This window comes from Eurosta solidaginis, chromosome 1 (genome assembly GCF_040869045.1).
Source record: "Eurosta solidaginis isolate ZX-2024a chromosome 1, ASM4086904v1, whole genome shotgun sequence".
Lineage (NCBI taxonomy): Eukaryota > Metazoa > Arthropoda > Insecta > Diptera > Tephritidae > Eurosta > Eurosta solidaginis.
The window spans coordinates 304,924,171-304,943,130 of NC_090319.1; the positions used below are offsets into that span (position 1 = coordinate 304,924,171).

At 35.6% G+C, this 18,960-nt stretch overlaps 2 protein-coding genes across 3 annotated transcripts; one reads left to right on the top strand and one right to left on the bottom strand.

Moving 5' to 3' along the window:
• The first annotated feature begins 1,973 nt into the window (after positions 1-1,973).
• LOC137237564 (protein suppressor of variegation 3-7-like) lies at positions 1,974-14,493 on the top strand. Of its 2 annotated transcripts, XM_067761336.1 has the most exons (5): positions 1,974-2,115; positions 2,178-2,471; positions 3,123-3,198; positions 3,258-3,846; positions 8,275-14,493. In XM_067761336.1, exons 1-4 carry the CDS (start codon positions 2,066-2,068, stop codon positions 3,807-3,809), a joined length of 972 nt encoding a protein of 323 aa, XP_067617437.1. In that variant the 5' UTR covers positions 1,974-2,065; the 3' UTR covers positions 3,810-3,846; positions 8,275-14,493. The 2 variants fall into 2 exon arrangements, with proteins under 2 accessions (XP_067617437.1, XP_067617436.1); XM_067761335.1 differs by lacking the exon at positions 8,275-14,493 and having other exon boundaries at positions 3,258-4,111.
• On the bottom strand, positions 6,973-7,841 carry LOC137237566 (uncharacterized). The gene is made up of 2 exons (XM_067761337.1): positions 7,777-7,841; positions 6,973-7,549 (listed from the first exon to the last, which is right to left on the bottom strand). Exons 1-2 carry the CDS (start codon positions 7,791-7,793, stop codon positions 6,973-6,975), a joined length of 594 nt encoding a protein of 197 aa, XP_067617438.1. The 5' UTR covers positions 7,794-7,841.
• Positions 14,494-18,960: the final 4,467 nt, after the last annotated feature.

An 18,960-nucleotide genomic window follows, 5' to 3' on the forward strand; every position in this document is an offset into this window, starting at 1 on the left:
ATGTAAATGCAACAACAACGATTTGAGCCAGATAAATCCAGATAGAAGTCTGGTTCAATTTGTGAGCCAGATAATTTGTTAATTACTTCTTTTCAGGTTGGCAACGCGGCCTTTAATATACCTACTTTTTCAAAAATAGATGTCGCTGCTTAGCCTTTCGCCGTATGGTTAAATGAAAAACAGCGGCGACATCTGCCTATAAATTTCACGTGTGCGAAAATTTCACGACATCTGCTTCTCAAGTCTCTCAATGATCCAGAGCATTCCCGTGAGAATTGAGCGTGAGCCGAAGCTGTAAAACTCACTGAAAGACGGCAAATGACTCCGCTTTAAGGAAGTTTAATTTGACCTTAACGTATTCGTATTCGTTTGTAATATTTGAGTTTTTTATTGCAAAAAGAAAAGTTACCAAAGGGTGGGGAAAAATAATTTCACTTGCAAAGTATGCAAGCACCCTTAGCCAAAGCAAATGTCAAATTCTACTCCTTATGCTTTGCTTGCACCAAAAGTTGCAAGTTGGCTACTTTTTAATTTCAGTTGAAGCTAATTTCGCTCAATCTACCGTTCTCCATAAAAAATTTACGCAATCTGCTCATAATGCATAACATGCCAACCTAATAAAACCGCACTGCGTTTTTTTAGAGCACGCAAACAACTGGCGTATTTTGCCCTAACCCAAATAAGCATGCGTTGCGTTAATAGCCGTGTTTTTTTTTACACGCGTATACGTTTCGTTGGCGCGTGAAAAAAAACGCCTATTCTCGCTTAGTAAATACTTAGGAGACCCATCTAGCGGCAGTGGTTAAATAACTAACATAACAGCACAGGGTGTACAGAAAAGCTGAGACACAACCCTCTGATGGCCATAGGGTATAACATGTAGCTGAATCAGTTGCGATGAATTGTGGACACTCAGGGATGCACCTTAACGTTAAGCTAAACGTTTATCAAAAAATTTCCACCGTTTCCGTTGAAACACTTCGAAATATTATCGATAAAGAAATTATCAAGATAAATTGTATCTCGTTTTTAACCGAAACGAAAAGCTTTCGTTAACGTTTTTAACGTGACGTTTAACGTGATACTTTATGTTTGAATTGTGCTGGCAATGCTATAGCCATGGTAAAGCCGTAAGGTGGCAACAACGAGCGCACATACACACACAAACTCTATGTAATTTGTTTGTGTAATTCGTTGGTGGTAATGTCAAAAATACTCTGAGAAATGTTTGTACTGTCAAAATTCATGAGAAAAGTTGCAATCAGCTTGGCTAATGCTTTCACCTTTAATGACTCCGCCATCAATCAGCTTTGCCAGCATAGTTTGAAATTAATAATCAACATAAACGATTTGATTTCGTTTTGATATGGCAGAAAACGAAACGAAATCATTTCGTTAATTTGACGATCTTAACGTTAATAAACGAAACGAAATGACTTCGTTTCGTTTATTAACGTTGATTATCGTAACGAAATGATATCGTTTCGTTGGTTAAGCATGCCTGTGGACACTTATAGAATACATAGAATTAGTGTAGAGGATGAAACAAAAACACATTTTTCAGTTACATCTGAGTATAATGTGTATTCAACTTTAGTAGGACAAATTTTATGCGCAGCATATTCAGAGGTGTATTTGAAGTTTGTCCCTTAGCAGTCCATATAAAGTTTAAGCGTAAACGTATATGGAAGTAAAAAAAACACAGCTAATGTAAAGCATTTGTGCAAACGTCAAATCTAAATGTCACGCAGAACAAAAATTAGAAATCGAGTTAGGTTTTCACGCAGCAAATTCAATTTGGGTCGCTCGCATACAAGTTGTATGTGCATGAGACATTTTTGACAGAAAATGACTTGCGTGCTTTTATATTAGGTCGGCATGTAAGACTGAATTAAACGCAGCTATATGAAAATCTGCTTATGTGACGGGGCCTTTAAACGCAGCTATATGATAAATTTCATTGTGCCCCGGCCTTTAGTGCAAGCCCTAACTTTGGTTGTATACTTGTAAAACCAATAGTTAAGAAGATTAATTATAAACTGCAAGCCAAGTGTGAAATTTGTCAATGAGTGACATTGAAAAAAACATGTCCACTGAGGACGATACTGAAGAAAGGTGGGATTCATTGTGCTATATGTATATGGAACTAATCAAAATCAGTTTTCTAAAAATTTTAGCTTCTCTCAACTACCATTAATCAAGCCGCGCCTACGGAAAAGCCTTTCCGAATTGCGGCATCCGCGACAAAAGTTTTGTGCACGCTGGGCAATAGATTTTCCTTGGCTGAAAGCTGATAAAATAGATGAATCACTTGGCATATGTACAGTCTGTAATAAGCACTTAGTTTGCAAAAAGAGTCACTTAGAACGCCACCAGAACTCTCATAAACATCAGAGACTACAAGGGGAATCATTTGACACAGAGGCTGACACATCGCAAACAAATGCACCAGAGTTTCTGGAATGTGGAAAGTAAGAAAAGAAGTTTTGTCTATTCGTACGTGAACGTATATACGGTGGGAGTCAATTCCGGTTTTCGAACTTGAGGACTTACTTAGAAAGCAGATTTTTTCCATTGTCTAAAGTTAGCGAACATGTCCTGTTCCTCCCTCTGTACTGCTTTTTGCAAATATGAAAATTGTTCAATGAATGAACGCCGAAAGGCTTCATTAGCTATTTCATGTTATGCGAAACAATGGGGTTCAAGGGACTGGTAAGCGCAATTCAAAGCTTCACAGCTTCCTCAACCCAATTGTCGGCCTCATCTACGCGTGGGGAATTCTGTTACAAATATGAATGTATCATATACATATTTGTCAGGTGAGGCACTGGCATCCCCAGTTCGATGAAGAATGGCCTAGGAAGTTTCATTGGGGTCGAGATGATCGGCTTAGTACCTTAATGGTGCTTGTTACCGGAACGTGCTGGTTCAATATCCGGCAAGGGCCATCAACATCAACTCCCCAAAAAGAGAAGTTTTCCTATCGCCATCGGCAGCAAGGCAATTAATAATTTTACCATACAGGCGCAGGCCATATATATGGTCATGTATCAATAGACAGTTCCAGAGAAAAAAAGTGTACTTTTATGAGTACATAATCCATTTAAATATGATTTTAATAGGCGAGAAATCTTTGTAAACGATGAAGAATTTGGTCAAGCTATTGATTTAGATCCAGATTATAATTGCGATAATGACGTAAGTACCTACATGCACCAGAACACAAATTTTAAATAAAAATTTTTGAATAATTTTAGCGGGTCTGTGAAAAACGCGTTAAGAGAAACTCTGCAAATAAATTGAAGGCGACAACGAATAAACAAACACCTATAAACGATTCATCGTCAGGAACAGGACTTTCGCAAGGTCGCAGTTTCAAATTAGATCGTTTTAAGCTACTTAAACGTATCGATCGTGATCGAGATGCTCTAAATGAATATTATCTAGTACGAAAAAAACAATCTATACCGGTCGTCCAGCAGCAAAATAAGGATACCTTTGATCTATTTTTCGATAGTGTTTGTGCAAGTGTCAAAGAATTGCCACCAAAATTGGGAGCTGAATTGAAGGGTCGTATATCGCAGTTGGTAGCCGAATTTGAGTTACGTGCTATATGTGAACGAGAAGCTCAGGAATGCTCTGTAACTTTACCTTCCAAAACAACTGAAAATAATACTCTGATTGCGGCAACAAGCACTACGCATTCTCAAGATCTAATACACACCTCCGTAACGCAAGGGTCTGCGGTACTAGATCCGAATACTGGGGTTCCACATATAGTTTACACATTTAAAACGAAAACATCCTGAATTTAGAAAACATACATAAGTTAAAAGTATGCAGAAAGTAAGTCCGATTTTACATTAAACAATACTTGAATTCAAATCTACCGCGATAGTTGCAAAGTCATTTCAATTTCTTCCTACCATCTCTTTCTGTGTGTTGGGGAGTGTTGCGGATGTGGACAGTTATTTGCGTATAATGCGGTAGTTGGCCGACTGCCTCGGAATCGATTATGTCCACCCCTCGACAGGCATGCCTACCACGAACATATGCTTAAACCCTTTCTCACTCTGATAAATATATTTCCTCGTTTTTTAAAATGCTCAGTCATAAAATCTGTTTTATGATAGGTACATATGGTTTAACTCTTCTTTATTTTTTCTCTGCAATATGCTTCAAAGTTCTATTTGGCAAATATCTTCAGTTTTCCTGCAGCTATGTATGTACATTAGGGCTGGGACTATCCGGATATCCATACGGATATCTGTTAATATTCGTTTGTGAAAATAACCGGATATCCGGATTTATGAAGATCCGGTTAATAACCGTATTTTTTGATATCCAGGGAAAGCAACAAATTGATAATTGAGATATGTTTATTTAACATTAATAACAAACAAAAAATTGTTGATGTTTGTAAAATTGTAGCTTTTTAATTTTTGGCGTTAATTTATTAATCTACATACATACATATTTTGTGAATAATTTTTTGATGTTTGCTTCATTCAATTCTGATATGCAGATATTAAACTTTTATATTCCAGTATCCGGACATACGGATATCCGAATTTTCCGTTTACGTATCCGGATATCCAAACAGCCATTGAGGAATCCAAATAGCCGGATTTTTTGCTTAGCTATCCGGTTATTCGAATATCCGGTTTATCCGGATAGTTGAAAAATCCGCATGCAGCTCACAGCCTTAACCCATTACTGACAGAAACCTTAACATAGATGGATTTTGTTGAAATTTTGTGTATTGCTTACATTTAGCCACTTAAACTGATAGACAATTTTTTTTTTTTTTGTGGGTGGGGTTGGGACAGAGTGGGCTGTTACACATATGTAACATTGGTCACTTCCATACGCATTGCAAAAATTAACATGAATTATATATACTTTTATTTATTTTGAAAATAAATAGCACTTTTATTCTTATAACATTTTAAGGAGCACAAAATAATTCATTTTATGTATAAAACATATGACTGTTGATTTTTATTTGAGTAAAGTTACATAAAAAGATAAACGGTTAAATAACAAGTACTTGGCTTACAAGTAAACAAAAAATTATCTATAATGTTTAGTTTATGGGTATAAAGTGATACTTTTGAAAGCAATCAACGCACAATCTAACATTACATCTTACACATTCAGTTGTAACGCTAGATTTGCAATTAGAGCCTTGGCATTTTCGTCTCTTTCCTAGTGGAATTTTTGCTATGAAATGCGCCTGGCAGTCATATCGTGAATTTGTATATTCGGTGTCAATTTTGGGTCGACGGTTACCGCCAGGTGGTTTTGCAACACCTTGAGTTCTGCAATAATATCTGGCAGTGAATTGGCGAAATTGAAGTTGAGACATATTTCCACCAACTTTTCGACAAAGAATCCAAGCATTCTGCATAGAGACGCCAACAAGCCAAGTAAAAATTGATGACCACCACTTTCTTACCCTGGTTGATATGCGATAAGTAGATACGTTTTGGTCCATTCGATCAGTCCCACCCATGAAGCTATTGTAACGACTAATTGCCAAAGGCCGTGGAACATCTATTTTTTTATGAACTTCACGGGAGTATCTTGGGACCGTCGATATAGGATAAATGAAGTAAGTATTTGCCTTCTCCAATTTCACACCGTCTGTCCACCCACGTTCAACTTTCATCTTGATAAGTTCCTTTTTGGATGGAAGAATACAAGATTTCGGAATATAGTTCTCACGAATAGTTCCTGTACCTTCGTAGCCTCTTTGTTTCAATCCTAAGAGAACGTTTACATTTCTGAACAAATTGTCGAAATGGATCGAGAAAGGATATTGTTTGACCTCTTCATCAAACACGTCCCGCATTTAAAAGAGCGGTGTCGTTGGTTTCGGATACTTTTCGGTATATTTTGGGTTGAGCCTTGGATTTGAACCTTGGTACATCTCGAAATTTATCAAGTAGCCTTGAGGTGTGTTTAGCGACCACACTTTATAACCGAATATCACAGGCTTACCTCTTATGAACTGCTTGCAACTATGGCGGCCGAAATACTCCACCATGCTTTCGTCATAGGAAAGATGTTGCTCTGGTACACAGTTCTCTCGGAATTGTGTTTTCAGCTTGGCGGTGAGTGGACGAAGCTTCCATATTTTGTCTTTCTCATCATACTGAGATATGTCCGCAAAATAAAGGTTGCTGTATATAGTTTCGAAACGATTGCGTCTCATGGCATTTTGAACCATAACACTACCCATGTCATCTTCCTCAGGCCAGTAATCCCTTTTGGCAGGGGCAGGACGATATCCAGTTCCAATGAGAATCCTCAGGAATACCCGCATTTCTTGGGATGTAATTGCTGGGCTGGCTTTGTTTGGATCTTTGAACACAGCATATTTATTAGTTTGATCACACAACATATTTATTATTTCAGCATCGAAGAATTTTTCAAAAAATGTGTAAGGTGCTATATCATATGCCGCTGGATATACCAAAACCGGGAATGTGTTCAGTGGCCTGGCATGTTCTTCTTGTGCAACCTAGTTAAACTCATTGTTCATAATCGCCCGTGACATTGTTTGCTTCTTTGAAGCGACTGGAACTTGGTGAATTCTATTTTTCCGTTTTGTTGGAGGTTCTGCGACTATCGGTGGCGAACGAAGAGATAGCTTCGGCGGAGTTAGCTGCACATATGACTCAGGTAGTTTTGGTGGAGTTGATTCAGGTGAGTTTGGCACTGGATCAAAAGGAGATGTCACTTTTTGTGAACTTTCCGCCATTTCTACAGAAGAAAGTGTAGCTTTATGAGTGTGTGTTGCCCCTGGAATAGTATTTGATGAAGTGTGTTGAGAAGATTGAGGCGTTGATGTTTTTTTTGTAGGCAATCCTTTCTGCAAACGAGGAGGTGTTTCAAGAAGATCTGTTTCCACATTTGACAATGAATGATCCAGCACATCCCTGATGTATTTCGCCAGCTCCTCTTCATTTATAGGGTCATCTTCCTCGTCATGTCAATCGCTCCTGCATATACCACTTCACAATTAGTCATTTTCTGCCTCCTAGATAAATTGCTCAATGTTCCTCCTTCATCTTCATTTGAGGATTCCTCCTCTGAAATATTTTCTTCATCCGGTGGTTCTAAAAATACCTTCTCGATGTCACGTTCTTCAACGCCTTGGTCCTCTAGCAGCTCAAGGATCCCTTCTGTGCGTAAAACGTCACTTAAAAAAAGGACAAACAAAGGAGGTGTTTCAAGAAGATCTGTTTCCACATTTGACAATGAATGATCCAGCACATCCCTGATGTATTTCGCCAGCTCCTCTTCATTTATAGGGTCATCTTCCTCGTCATCGTCAATCGCTCCTGCATATACCACTTCACAATTAGTCATTTTCTGCCTCCTAGATAAATTTCTCAATGTTCCTCCTTCATCTTCATTTGAGGATTCCTCCTCTGAAATATTTTCTTCATCCGGTGGTTCTAAAAATACCTTCTCGATGTCACGTTCTTCATCGCCTTGGTCCTCTAGCAGCTCAAGGATCCCTTCTGTGCGTAAAACGTCACTTAAATAAAGACAAACGAAGCAAATAAAGAAATAAGTACACTTGCTATAGTAGTGACCAACGTTACATATATGTAACGTTGACTTTTCAAGGTCTTATCTCAAAGAAAATAAATTTTTTTTTTTTGTTTTGATTTTTTAATATTTCTGTATCACTGCACTGAATAATTATGTACAAAAATTGTTCTTAGGATTTGAAAAAAAAAACATTTGTAAATAATTACTTACATTTTGCGCTTTCTCATAACTGCAAAGAAAGTCACACATGGATATTACACAAGCCTAAAAACTTCTACTCACTTCGGTGGTTCTCAGTAAACTGATCACACCACGCTTCATCGTAAAGCTTAAACATACAATTTCGTATTGCTACACGAACAAACCCAATTACAGTCATTCAAAATGATATTGGTGTACGATTATCCATACTTATGTTACTGTTACATATATGTAACGTTGGTCAGTAATGGGTTAATGTACATATATCTAATGAACAGCTCGAAAACAAATGACTTGAATTTCCAAGCGTTAGCTTATGATGAACTTAGGTGACATTGGTGGTAGCGTGCACCGCCAATCACACCAAAGATCCTGTGTTGAAGTCCTGGTCAAAGTAACATAAAAAGTTTTTCTAAGCGGGGTCGCCCCATTGCAGTAATTTGGCAAACACTCAGAGTGTATTTTTGACATGAAAAGCTTCTCAATGAAAAGTCATCTGCTTTGCAGGTGCCGTTCGGAGTCGACGTAAACCATGCAGGTGCAAATTGGCGGGACATTTTTAGAAAAAATTACAAGGGAGCGCGACGCAAATCAGAAGAGAATTGGCCTAAAATCTCTTGGAAGATTATCTTTTCTTGTATTTATTTTTAATGGAGTGACACACATACAACCAAAAAGAGAACGCGAGCAGAATTGGATATCTACATGAATGCACTCTGATGTATGTATGTCTGTATTTATTGTTTTAAGTTAATAAATTAAGTATTCACTCACAAAAAGTATTTACTATTCAATTGCCCCTATTTATTATAAAACGTTACAAGAGCGCTCCTACAAAAAGAAACGATAAACTGATTGGGACTTTACTAGTGCGGCTTCAGACCTGGAAAATCTATTATCGACCATATTGTTGCGAATTTACTGCAATTCCCCTTATTTGTACCCTTCTGCTAACGTGCGAATCACTAAACTGTTGAATAAATAACACCACTATTCAATAATGCAAAATGGCCTTTATTAAAGTACTTTCAAAAATAACACTGCTACTGCTCGACAGATGGGATGCTTAAATCAAACTGATTGTAACGCCTCTACTGTTGCTGCCTTTTATACTCTTTGATTTCCTCGTTGCATCTTCTAGGCGCTTCCAAAATTTACTTAGTTATTGCCATATAATTATAACTACAGATGCACGTGTATAGCTTCTCATATGCGCGTGCATAGTACAGGTTTACAAGTATGATATGTATGAGAAGGAAACAATTCCTTTTTCTTTCCAACACACTGCCGTTTGACACTTCGGTCAGTGTCAAACTTTTGTGGGACTCAGTGGAACGTGCGTTTGACACTGAACGAAGTGTCAAAATTACCGGGGTTGCTGTCGTGGAAAGCGACGCAGGGAAACAAAAAAGGACCGGAATATCAGATATGGGTTGCTGTGATGGTAAATTTTTTTGAACGAATTTAGTATGAAAATGTAGTGCACCTAAAAATTATACAAAAGTCTTGAATTGGGGTATCTGAGGACACGTAGTTATTCCTGTATTAAGAATACAAACACGGGTGCTAAGTTTTTCTACCCGTTCAAAAGTTCTCCGCGAAAAACAGTTTGAAACCGAGGTCGACTGCAATAACCCGTCCAAAAATGTGGAAAGAGAAATGAAAGGACGCGTTTTGTCCTGTTGTCAATAGTCCAAAGGCGAAAAAGTATTCGAATTATTGGAAGCGAGGCAAAAACGCGTCTATTAATACCTCCCCCGACGGTTTTGGTCGTGTTTTAGCAATCGTCCCCGGTAATAAAGTATCACAATTTGTTAATTAAAATTGTCCAAAACATATGGATTTTAAAGAGAGATGCAATTAAGTGCTCCTTTGAAAGTAAATAAGGATATTTCTTTGTAATTTTACGATAAAAAATTTAGGCAGTTTTCGTTAGCAGCTACTACACTTTTCTTGGACCTAAGAAGTACAACAGTGCCAATTAGCATCCACAAAAAAAACGAACAAGAACAAGCATTTTATCAGGTGAGCGTGACTGTGTATGTGCGTGCTGCTACATATCCTACTTGTAGACCTGTACTATGTGCGCGTGTATTTGTGAGCGACACTTCCACAATTATAATTGCATACTTTTGGGAGCATCTCAGATAAGATATCTTCATGCAGTGCACGGACTTTACCACTTTTTTGGTAGATCTACCAATTTTTTAGCCCATTTTCATTTTCTACCACTTCTACCACCACCAAAGCCCAAAAATTTACCAACATTTGCCTTTTTAGGGAAATTAAGAAACGATTCAATTTCGACGACGAAAAGTCACACCTGGAAAATGTTGATGAAAAAAATATTAATTCTAGTCAAATGACAATGATTGTTCCCTTACTTAAAGCGTTTCCATTTTACAAGACTTCCATGGAAATTCTTAACAACGAATGGCGATCATTAATATTATATGATAAGGAAATAATAGAAAAGATATTTTCCGACGATATTCTTAAAGGATGGATAAAATTGGGAACTGAAAAGAGTCTTCTAAAAGAAAATTTGAGTGAATAAATGTTCTCCTTAGCAATATTACCTCACAGTGGTGCAGCCGCAGAAAGGTAGTTCTCTATAATGAACGACATAAAATCCCCAAGCGTAATGGATTAAAAGTTTCAAGCATTTCCAATCAAATATTAATAAAAGAGTATTGTATCGGACGGACTTTATTTCAGCATCCAATTAAATTAATAAGATTTTATAAAAAAATGTTTCTTTGTAGAAGGTGATTTTGTTCCTTGTATTTAATAACACCCATATGGAACTAGATTTTTCTTTTGTTTTTTCTAACAATATTTTTTTTTTTTGAAATTCGGTTCTTGTTTTGAAAAATTTGTGCACAAATTCAAACAAGAAATAAATTTGTTTATGAAAGAAATGTAGTAAATGAGCTCGCAAATATTTTACTGCTATATTTTCATCAGTTTTTTATGAATAATTTTGAACGAAAATAAAAAAAGTTTTAAGTAAACGATAACATGCCAAAGTCGGTTATTTTGTGGCAGAAAAATACTGGTACATTGGAAAATTGTTGTTGTAATGAGACGTATCGGTAAAGTTTCCTCAGTATTTCAAGCTCAAAATACAGGAAAAAAGCAAGTATGATATAGGCATTAGCTATGTACATATATAAAAATTTACATGAATTTTTTCTTTTTTTACATTTTTTTAAGTTTTATTTCCGTAAAATGTGCTTTATTTGTTTTACAATAAAATATGAATTGTTTTGTACAAATATAAAATGTAGCTATTGTTTTCATGAAAAAAAGATCTACCAACTTCTACCACTATTTTAATTTTTCGTCTACCAACATTCTCTTTTTAAAAGTCCGTGCACTGTCTGCATGTGTTTGTGCGTCTCTTCTCCGCTGCGAGTACGTACATATGTGTAGACATAATGATTGATCTATTAATGTGCATTCAATTCACTGCTTAGCATCGGATTAGAGATGATAGTATCCCTTAGTGTCGCTAATTATCGTCACAATATTTTTATAAAACACTACTAGGAGAAGAGAATACGCTCCAGCGTTGCTTGTATGCTGCAATGTCTGAATTTAAGTTCACTGCAAAGCTAATCATCATCATTGACTCAAGGACCCCCAGCGGGTTAGGGGTGTTACGTGGCTGACTGTTTTGGGTGGTGAGGAGCGGCGGCAAGCAGGTATGCTTGCGGGCCCAGGCTAGCTCGTCGTCTTGGGCGGGGTACTGATGAGAAAAAAGTAAAGAAAAAGCTGAAAAGGATAAATAGACGTGAGGTGCAAAGTTAGAACGGGAAAGCATAAAGGGCAGAAAAATATGAAGGCCTGTCCTGTCAGGTAGAGTCTACCCTCCCTCTGCAGTGCAATTTGCACCGCACCGTGTGTAGTGCCATAGTAATTGCATTAAATTAAATTGTAGCTGGCAACTCCCTCTTTGGAAAAGTGCAAGATGCAACCATGCATCAGATGCACTTGACATCACTAAAAATGTTAGAGTCGAGCAACGCGGAGAGTTTATGATTGGTTGAAACTGCCGTTGCTCGACGCCATCATTAATTTCGAAGCCATCATTAATTTCGTTGCTAAGCAACGTAAGAAAAAAGGTGCCTAGACACAGAGTTGCGTTAGCGGCAGTTAGTTAGAAATGAACCGGCACTAGACTAATACGCGCACTTTAAACTCGTGAAAATAAAAGCTGTAAAAGAACAAAAAAAGTACAGTGACAAAGTTGTACTGATACAAGTAAGAAGTTAAAAGTGCTAAGAACTAAAAAGTTGTAATAATAAAACAATATACTCTAGAACGAGACGAAATTTGGTTTATTTACAAAAGAAAAGATAGAAAGGTACTGAAAGAAGAAGTGAGTGCGCAGTGTGCGAGCGTGTTAGAACGCTAATTTTTCACAGATCCACATGGATCTTTTAAATGGCTACCGTGGGCGAAGCCCTGAAAAACGGTGTGTGGCCGAAAGGAGGCAAGCCTCCCAACAGGCGTGGGTGCTCAAATTAAAAGGAAAAAAAGCCCAACACAAAATTTCAAAAATGTTGGAAAAATTAATAATTTACAAAAAAAATTACAAAAATATAAAAGTTAAAAAACCATCTACAAAAATTTTTTTAACAAAATTTAATACGATTACAAAAAATATATAAAACAGAAAATCTACAAAAAAAAAATTTATTTAAAAACATCAAAAACTTCCAAAAAAAAAAAAAAACTACAAAAATTTAAATGCATTTAAAAAATAAATTACAAAACATTTAAAAATTCCTACAAAAAAATTTAAAATCAAAAATTTACAAAAAAAATCCAAATACTGAAAAAAATTACAAAAAAAAATACAAAAATTTTAAACAACCTACACAAAATTAAATTAAACTAAATTTAAAAATTTTTACAAAAAAAATACAAAACTCGGAAAAATCAAAAAATACAAAGACAAAACTGAATTATTGAACGTACTAATACATATAAAATATACAAAAATCTAATAATTTTCAAAAAAAAAAACATGCAATAAAAAGCTTCAATTAAAGAGAAATCAGCTCAAATATGGCGGTAGTTGTGGCTTATGGCAGTGGCTAGTGAGAGAAAAAATTTTTTTAATTGAAAGACATTTAAAGAAAATATATATACGCATAACACAAAGAGTTAATAAAAACAGAAATAATAAGAGAAATTTCGGAATTAATAATAAAACAAAAACTAAACGGAAGCAGAAATAATATAATTCGAAAAACCAAACCTTTTGAATAAACTGTACACATTTCTTAGTGGAAAAAACAAAAAACGGCACTAGCCACGCCACCATCATAACGGCAAACCACCGTACATCAACTAACAATCTAACTACAGCAGCAGCAGAACAGCAGCACCAGCAGTACCAGCAGCTGAACATCAATACATTTTTATTAAATCCCGGTGTGTCCGAGGACATTTATATTACAATTTTGAAAAGATACGGTGCGCCCGTATCTATAAAAATAAAAACAATAAATTTTGATAAGCCTGTGCAAAAATATTTGCCATTCTATAATCTTTGCATTTAAATTGAAATAAAATTATAATTTTTCCATACATTTCAGATTCAAAATTTTTTCACTTTCTGTACAATTAAAAATTCTTACATTTCAATAAATATATTCGTAAACAATATTCAACATCTTTTAAATTATTTCAGTTTTAAACTCTCAAATCCCACTTGTCTTTCAATTCTGCATAACTTTTCTACTCAAGCACAATCCATTTTCTAATAATTCTCTCGTTCAAATTTAATTTCCTTTAAATTCAATTTCTATTCAATCTTCATAAACAAATTCCACATATCTTGCTCCAATAAAATTTTAATATTTTTTTGTTCGTTTCAATACGTATGGACCTAAGAAACGGGAAGGTAGTTTCTAAAAATTCACATCCACGTTCAAATTTCAAAAATTCAGAGCAAGATTCAGATTCCAATAATTCAGATTCCGATTCATCTTCAGTCGCATCTTCAAATGATACCTTAACAAGTGAACATAATAAATTATCCATGAGTACAGACCTTTTGGGATTTGGGGATCAACCTGCAATTCCAAATTCTAGTTTTTCTATTCTAACATGGCTACAATCGAGGAGAAAAAATAGTTTATTACTACGTGTGCCTCGATTATGCGAGAAAACTACAGTGGAGACCCGTTAGCACTTGGCTCATTTCTAAATAAAGTTTAATTAATGGAAGTATTCTCTAACGAAACTTTAACTCCTACTTTTATTGCATTTTTAAAATCCAAGCTCGAAGGCAAAGCTCGCGAAGCCCTACCAACGCATATAGAATCAGTCAGCCAAATTAAAGAAGCGCTATGTAGTAAAATTAGGCCAGACAACTCGAAAGTTGTTGCGGGAAAAATTGCAGCCTTAAGAGTAACCAATAACAATTTTTCAGAATTTTCAAAGCAGATAGAATAGCTTTCTGACTCCTTAGAGCGATGTCTAATCATTGAAGGTATGACACAGGCAAAAGCCCATGAGATGGCGGTTGAACAAACCATTAGCGTTTGTAGATTAAATAGTAGGTCAGATATGGTGAAATCAATCCTTGCGTCAACAACCTTCAAAGATTCAAAGGACGTTGTAGCGAAAATGATTATAGAGCGAAAACCGGAAGTTAAAGAGCGACAAGTATTAGCGTTTCGGTCACGTCCGATAAGATATAATAATTTCCGTGGAAATTCCAGAGGTAACAGTAATTTTGGATACCACAACAATAATAATTTTCGAGCAGGAGCAATTCGACTAAATATTTCTCAGTCAATATATTGTTTAAATTTACATTTTTCCGATTTCGTCGAAGTCGCTTGTAGCGATTCTCATAAAATATGTTATTTTCTAGTAGATTCACAGGCAGACATTTCACTAATAAAAATTTCCAGTTTGGCAAACGAGGTAGAAGTAGACGATCGTAACGTAATAAATATAACAGGCATAACAACAGACACGGCAACAACACTAGGAACAGTTAATACAAGTATAATCGCATCAAATACATTTTTTCCTCTGACTCTTCACGTTGTCAATGACAACTTTAATATTCCTTCGGACGGTATAATAGGGAAAGACTTTCTAAAAACGAACAAATGCATAATCAATTATGCTAATGACATAATTACATTCGGACAAGGGACAGACAAGGTAAATATTTCAATTTTGCATAGCACTTCAACAAATACTCTTGTAATTCCACCAAGATGCGAAGTTTTTCGTGTTTTTAGTTTGAAAAATTCGACAAGTCCAGTTTCTGTTGATTCTCAGGGACTTTGTAACGGTGTTTTCACAGCAAAATGTATCGTTGATACAAAAAACCCAATAATAAAAATTATCAACACCACCGACGAGGTCAAGTACGTAAAAGATTTCAATATTCAAACTGAAGACATTAAAAACTTCAATGTCTATCGCATAAATGATACACCTATCGATTCAAAACGCATAGAAGAGCTTAAATCAATTTTAGCAAAACAAATGCCTTCTTATGCTAAAAATAAATTACTTGATTTATGTTTGAAATATTTTGATATTTTTGCATTAAAAACCAATTTAATGACGCTTAATAATTTCTACGAACAAAAACTTAGATTAACTGACAAAACTCCTGTCTATATTAAAAATTACCGTTTGCCATACACACAACGCGAAGAAATAAATAAACAAGTCGAAAACCTATTACAGAATGATTTAATCGAACCTAGTTTTTCAAATTATAACAGTCCTTTAATTTTGGTACCGAAAAAAGATCCAACGGGCAAAAAATCGTATCGCATGTGCGTAGATTTCAGAGCAGTCAATAAAAAGCTTATAGCCGACAAATTTCCACTAGCACGCGTTGATGACATACTCGACAATCTTGGCAGAGCCAAATACTTTTCTACTTTAGATCTTTTTTCTGGTTTTCACCAAATACCCCTTCACCCTAAATTTAGAGACATAACTTCTTTCAGTACGCATCGAGGAGCTTTTCGTTGGAAAGTTTTACCTTTCGGGTTAAATATAGTACCAAATTCTTTTTCTCGTATGATGTCAATAGCATTTTCAGGCATTTCTCCCAATCAGGCTTTTATGTATATTGACGACGTTGTCGTCATTGGTTGTAGTGAGACACACCACCTTAAAAATTTAGAAAAAGTTTTTGAAACCTCTAGAAAGTTTAATTTAAAGCTGAATCCAAACAAGTGCAATTTCCTTCGTTCCGAAGTAACTTTTCTAGGCCATAAATGCACGTCAAAAGGTTTGCTGCCAGATGATTCGTAAATAGACGCTATTAAAAGGTATACTAAACCAAAAGACAAAGATGCGGTTAGGCGATTTGTCGCGTTTGCAAATTACTACAGGCGATTTATACCGAATTTTGCGTCTCTGGCAGCGCCTTTAAATCGTTTAAATCGGAAAAAAGTTGAATTTGTCTGGGACGAAGCGTGCGAAAACGCTTTCGAAAAGCTAAAGCTTGCATTAATGTCTCCCCAACTACTACAATACCCTGACTTTACAAAAGAATTTATAATTACAGTAGATGTTCTAAGAGTGGGTGTGGTGCTATACTGAGCCAAAAGCATGGTGATAACGATTTACCAATTTGTTTCGCGTCAAAATCTTTTAATAAAGCAGAACAGAAAAAAGCAATTATCGAATTAGAACTCCTAGCAATACATTTCGCTATAAAGCATTTTCGTCCATATGTTTACGGTACAAACTTCACAGTAAAATCAGATCATAGACCACTAGTTTATCTCTTTAACATGAAAGACCCTTCGTCTAAACTTTCTAGAATTCGATTAGAACTGTCAGAATATAAATTTATGATTAATATATAAAAGGCGGCCTCCGTGGTGTGATGGTAGCGTGCTCCGCCTATCACACCGTATGCCCTGGGTTCAACTCCCGGGCAAAGCAACATCAAAATTTTAGAAATAAGATTTTTCAATTAGAAGAAAATTTTTCTAAGCGGGGTCGCCCCTCGGCAGTGTCTGGCAAGCGCTCCGATTGTATTTCTGCCATGAAAAGCTCTCAGTGAAAACTCATCTGCCTTGCAGATGCCGTTCGGAGTCGGCATAAAACATGTAGGTCCCGTCCGGCCAATTTGTAGGGAAAAATCAAGAGGAGCACGACGCAAATTGGAAGAGAAGCTCGGCCTTAGATCTCTTCGGAGGTTATCGCGCCTTACATTTATTTATATTTATATAAAAGGCAATTCTAACGTTGTGGCTGATGCTCTTTCACGCATTAGTATAGATGAAATAAAAGAATCTACAAAGCATGTTTTAGCAGTCCAAACGCGATCACAAACCAAACAAAAGGAATTACAAAATAAAGATGATAATTTTACTGATACTTTTTGCGAAACGCCTAACAAATTTTCATACAATTTTTCAAAAAGATACCGCGAATAAAGTCGACTATACAATTTAATAAAAATAATGAGATCTCCAATATACAAATTTATGCGCATTTAAAACATAAAAAACTAAATTTACTTAATTTTGTGAATGCTAACGGAAAAACAAATTTAGATGAGTTATTTTCGAGGCTTGAAAAAGCAGCCGGCAGTCACAATATTAAGCAGTTAGAATGGCCAAAACATGATATATTTTTAAAAGAATTTTCAATTACAAATTTTAAAATAAGCGGTAATAAAATTTTAAAATCATTACAACTAATACTAACAGACCCTGTAGAAACTGTAACAGAAACAGAGCAAAAACAAAAACTTATGACAATTTATCATGAGGACCCTTTGTTAGGCGGTCATTGCGGTACAAAACGATTATATTCGAAATGAAGAACAAAATACTATTGGAAAAATATGACTCGTGACATAGCTAAGTTTGTCAAAAATTGCAATAAATGCCTTTTGAATAAAGTAAAACCAAACAAAGGAAAATCTTGTGTTGACTCAAACACCCTGCAAAGCCTTTGACATAGTAATTGTCGATACAATAGGTCCACTTCCGGAATCCAAATATGGTAACAAGTTCGCTGTTACTATGATTTGTAACTTTTCTAAATACCTGGGGGCCTACTCTGTATTGCGATGCGAAAGAAAAAATACGCGAAATCGCAAAATCGGTACTCTGTATCTTGACATTCGCATGTATATTTTGACTTTCGCATTCACATTTTGCCCATTCGCAATTTTTCTCCCTTTTCGCATTGCCGGCACTCTGTAAAGCGAAAGCGAATGTCAAACAGCATTCATTTTCGCATTTTTCTTGCTACAAGTAATAGGCATTCGCATTGTTCAAATATGTAAGTATTAATTGATGATTTTATAAATTGATATCTTTATATTCATTTAAAAATATATAGGACAACTCAAAAAACAAAACAAACACAAAAGCAACAATTTGTAATCCTAGTGGACTTAAAATACATAAATAAATAACAATTAAATCGAAACCACTTTTTTATAAAGCATTTCTATTGGAAATCATGTCATTTTTTATTTGTTCTCTGATACAACTAGCAATATTTCCCATTCTCTGATTTTCCACGTTTTCTGTATTTATCACGTTCACTTCTTCCAGTTCAATTTCTGAACTGGGAGGATTTCTTCATTTAAATCAATCCTTTCTTCATTTAAATCGTTCCATAATGCTACAGAATCCTTTTTTTAATTTGTTCAACAAAAATTAATCGTTTGCCGAAATTGTAATCGCCTTGTTTCTTTTGTTCTCTTTCTTTGAGTTTGGTCAGTGATGCATACTCAAGCAAAAAATTAGCGAAAAATAAAAAAGCGACATTGTTAGCGATGCGATAGCGCTACAGAATTCCAATTACCTTTCGCATCGCAATTTATTTTCGCATCGCACTGCCTTTCGCATCGCAATACAGAGTAGGCCCCCTGGTAACAGTAGCTGTACCAGATAAATCAGCAAAAACTATTGCTTGTGCTATTTTTGAAACCTTTATATTAACATATGGTACAATAAAAGCTATTAGATCCGATTTAGGGACGGAATATAAAAACGAATTATTCTCTGAATTGACAAAACTTTTAAAGATTGATCATGATTTCTCAACAGCTTACCACCACGAAACTGTTGGTACTGTTGAAAGAAATCATAGAGTCTTTAACGAATACTTGCGTGCATATCTAAATGAAACGTATTCAGATTGCGATACATATTTAAAATACTT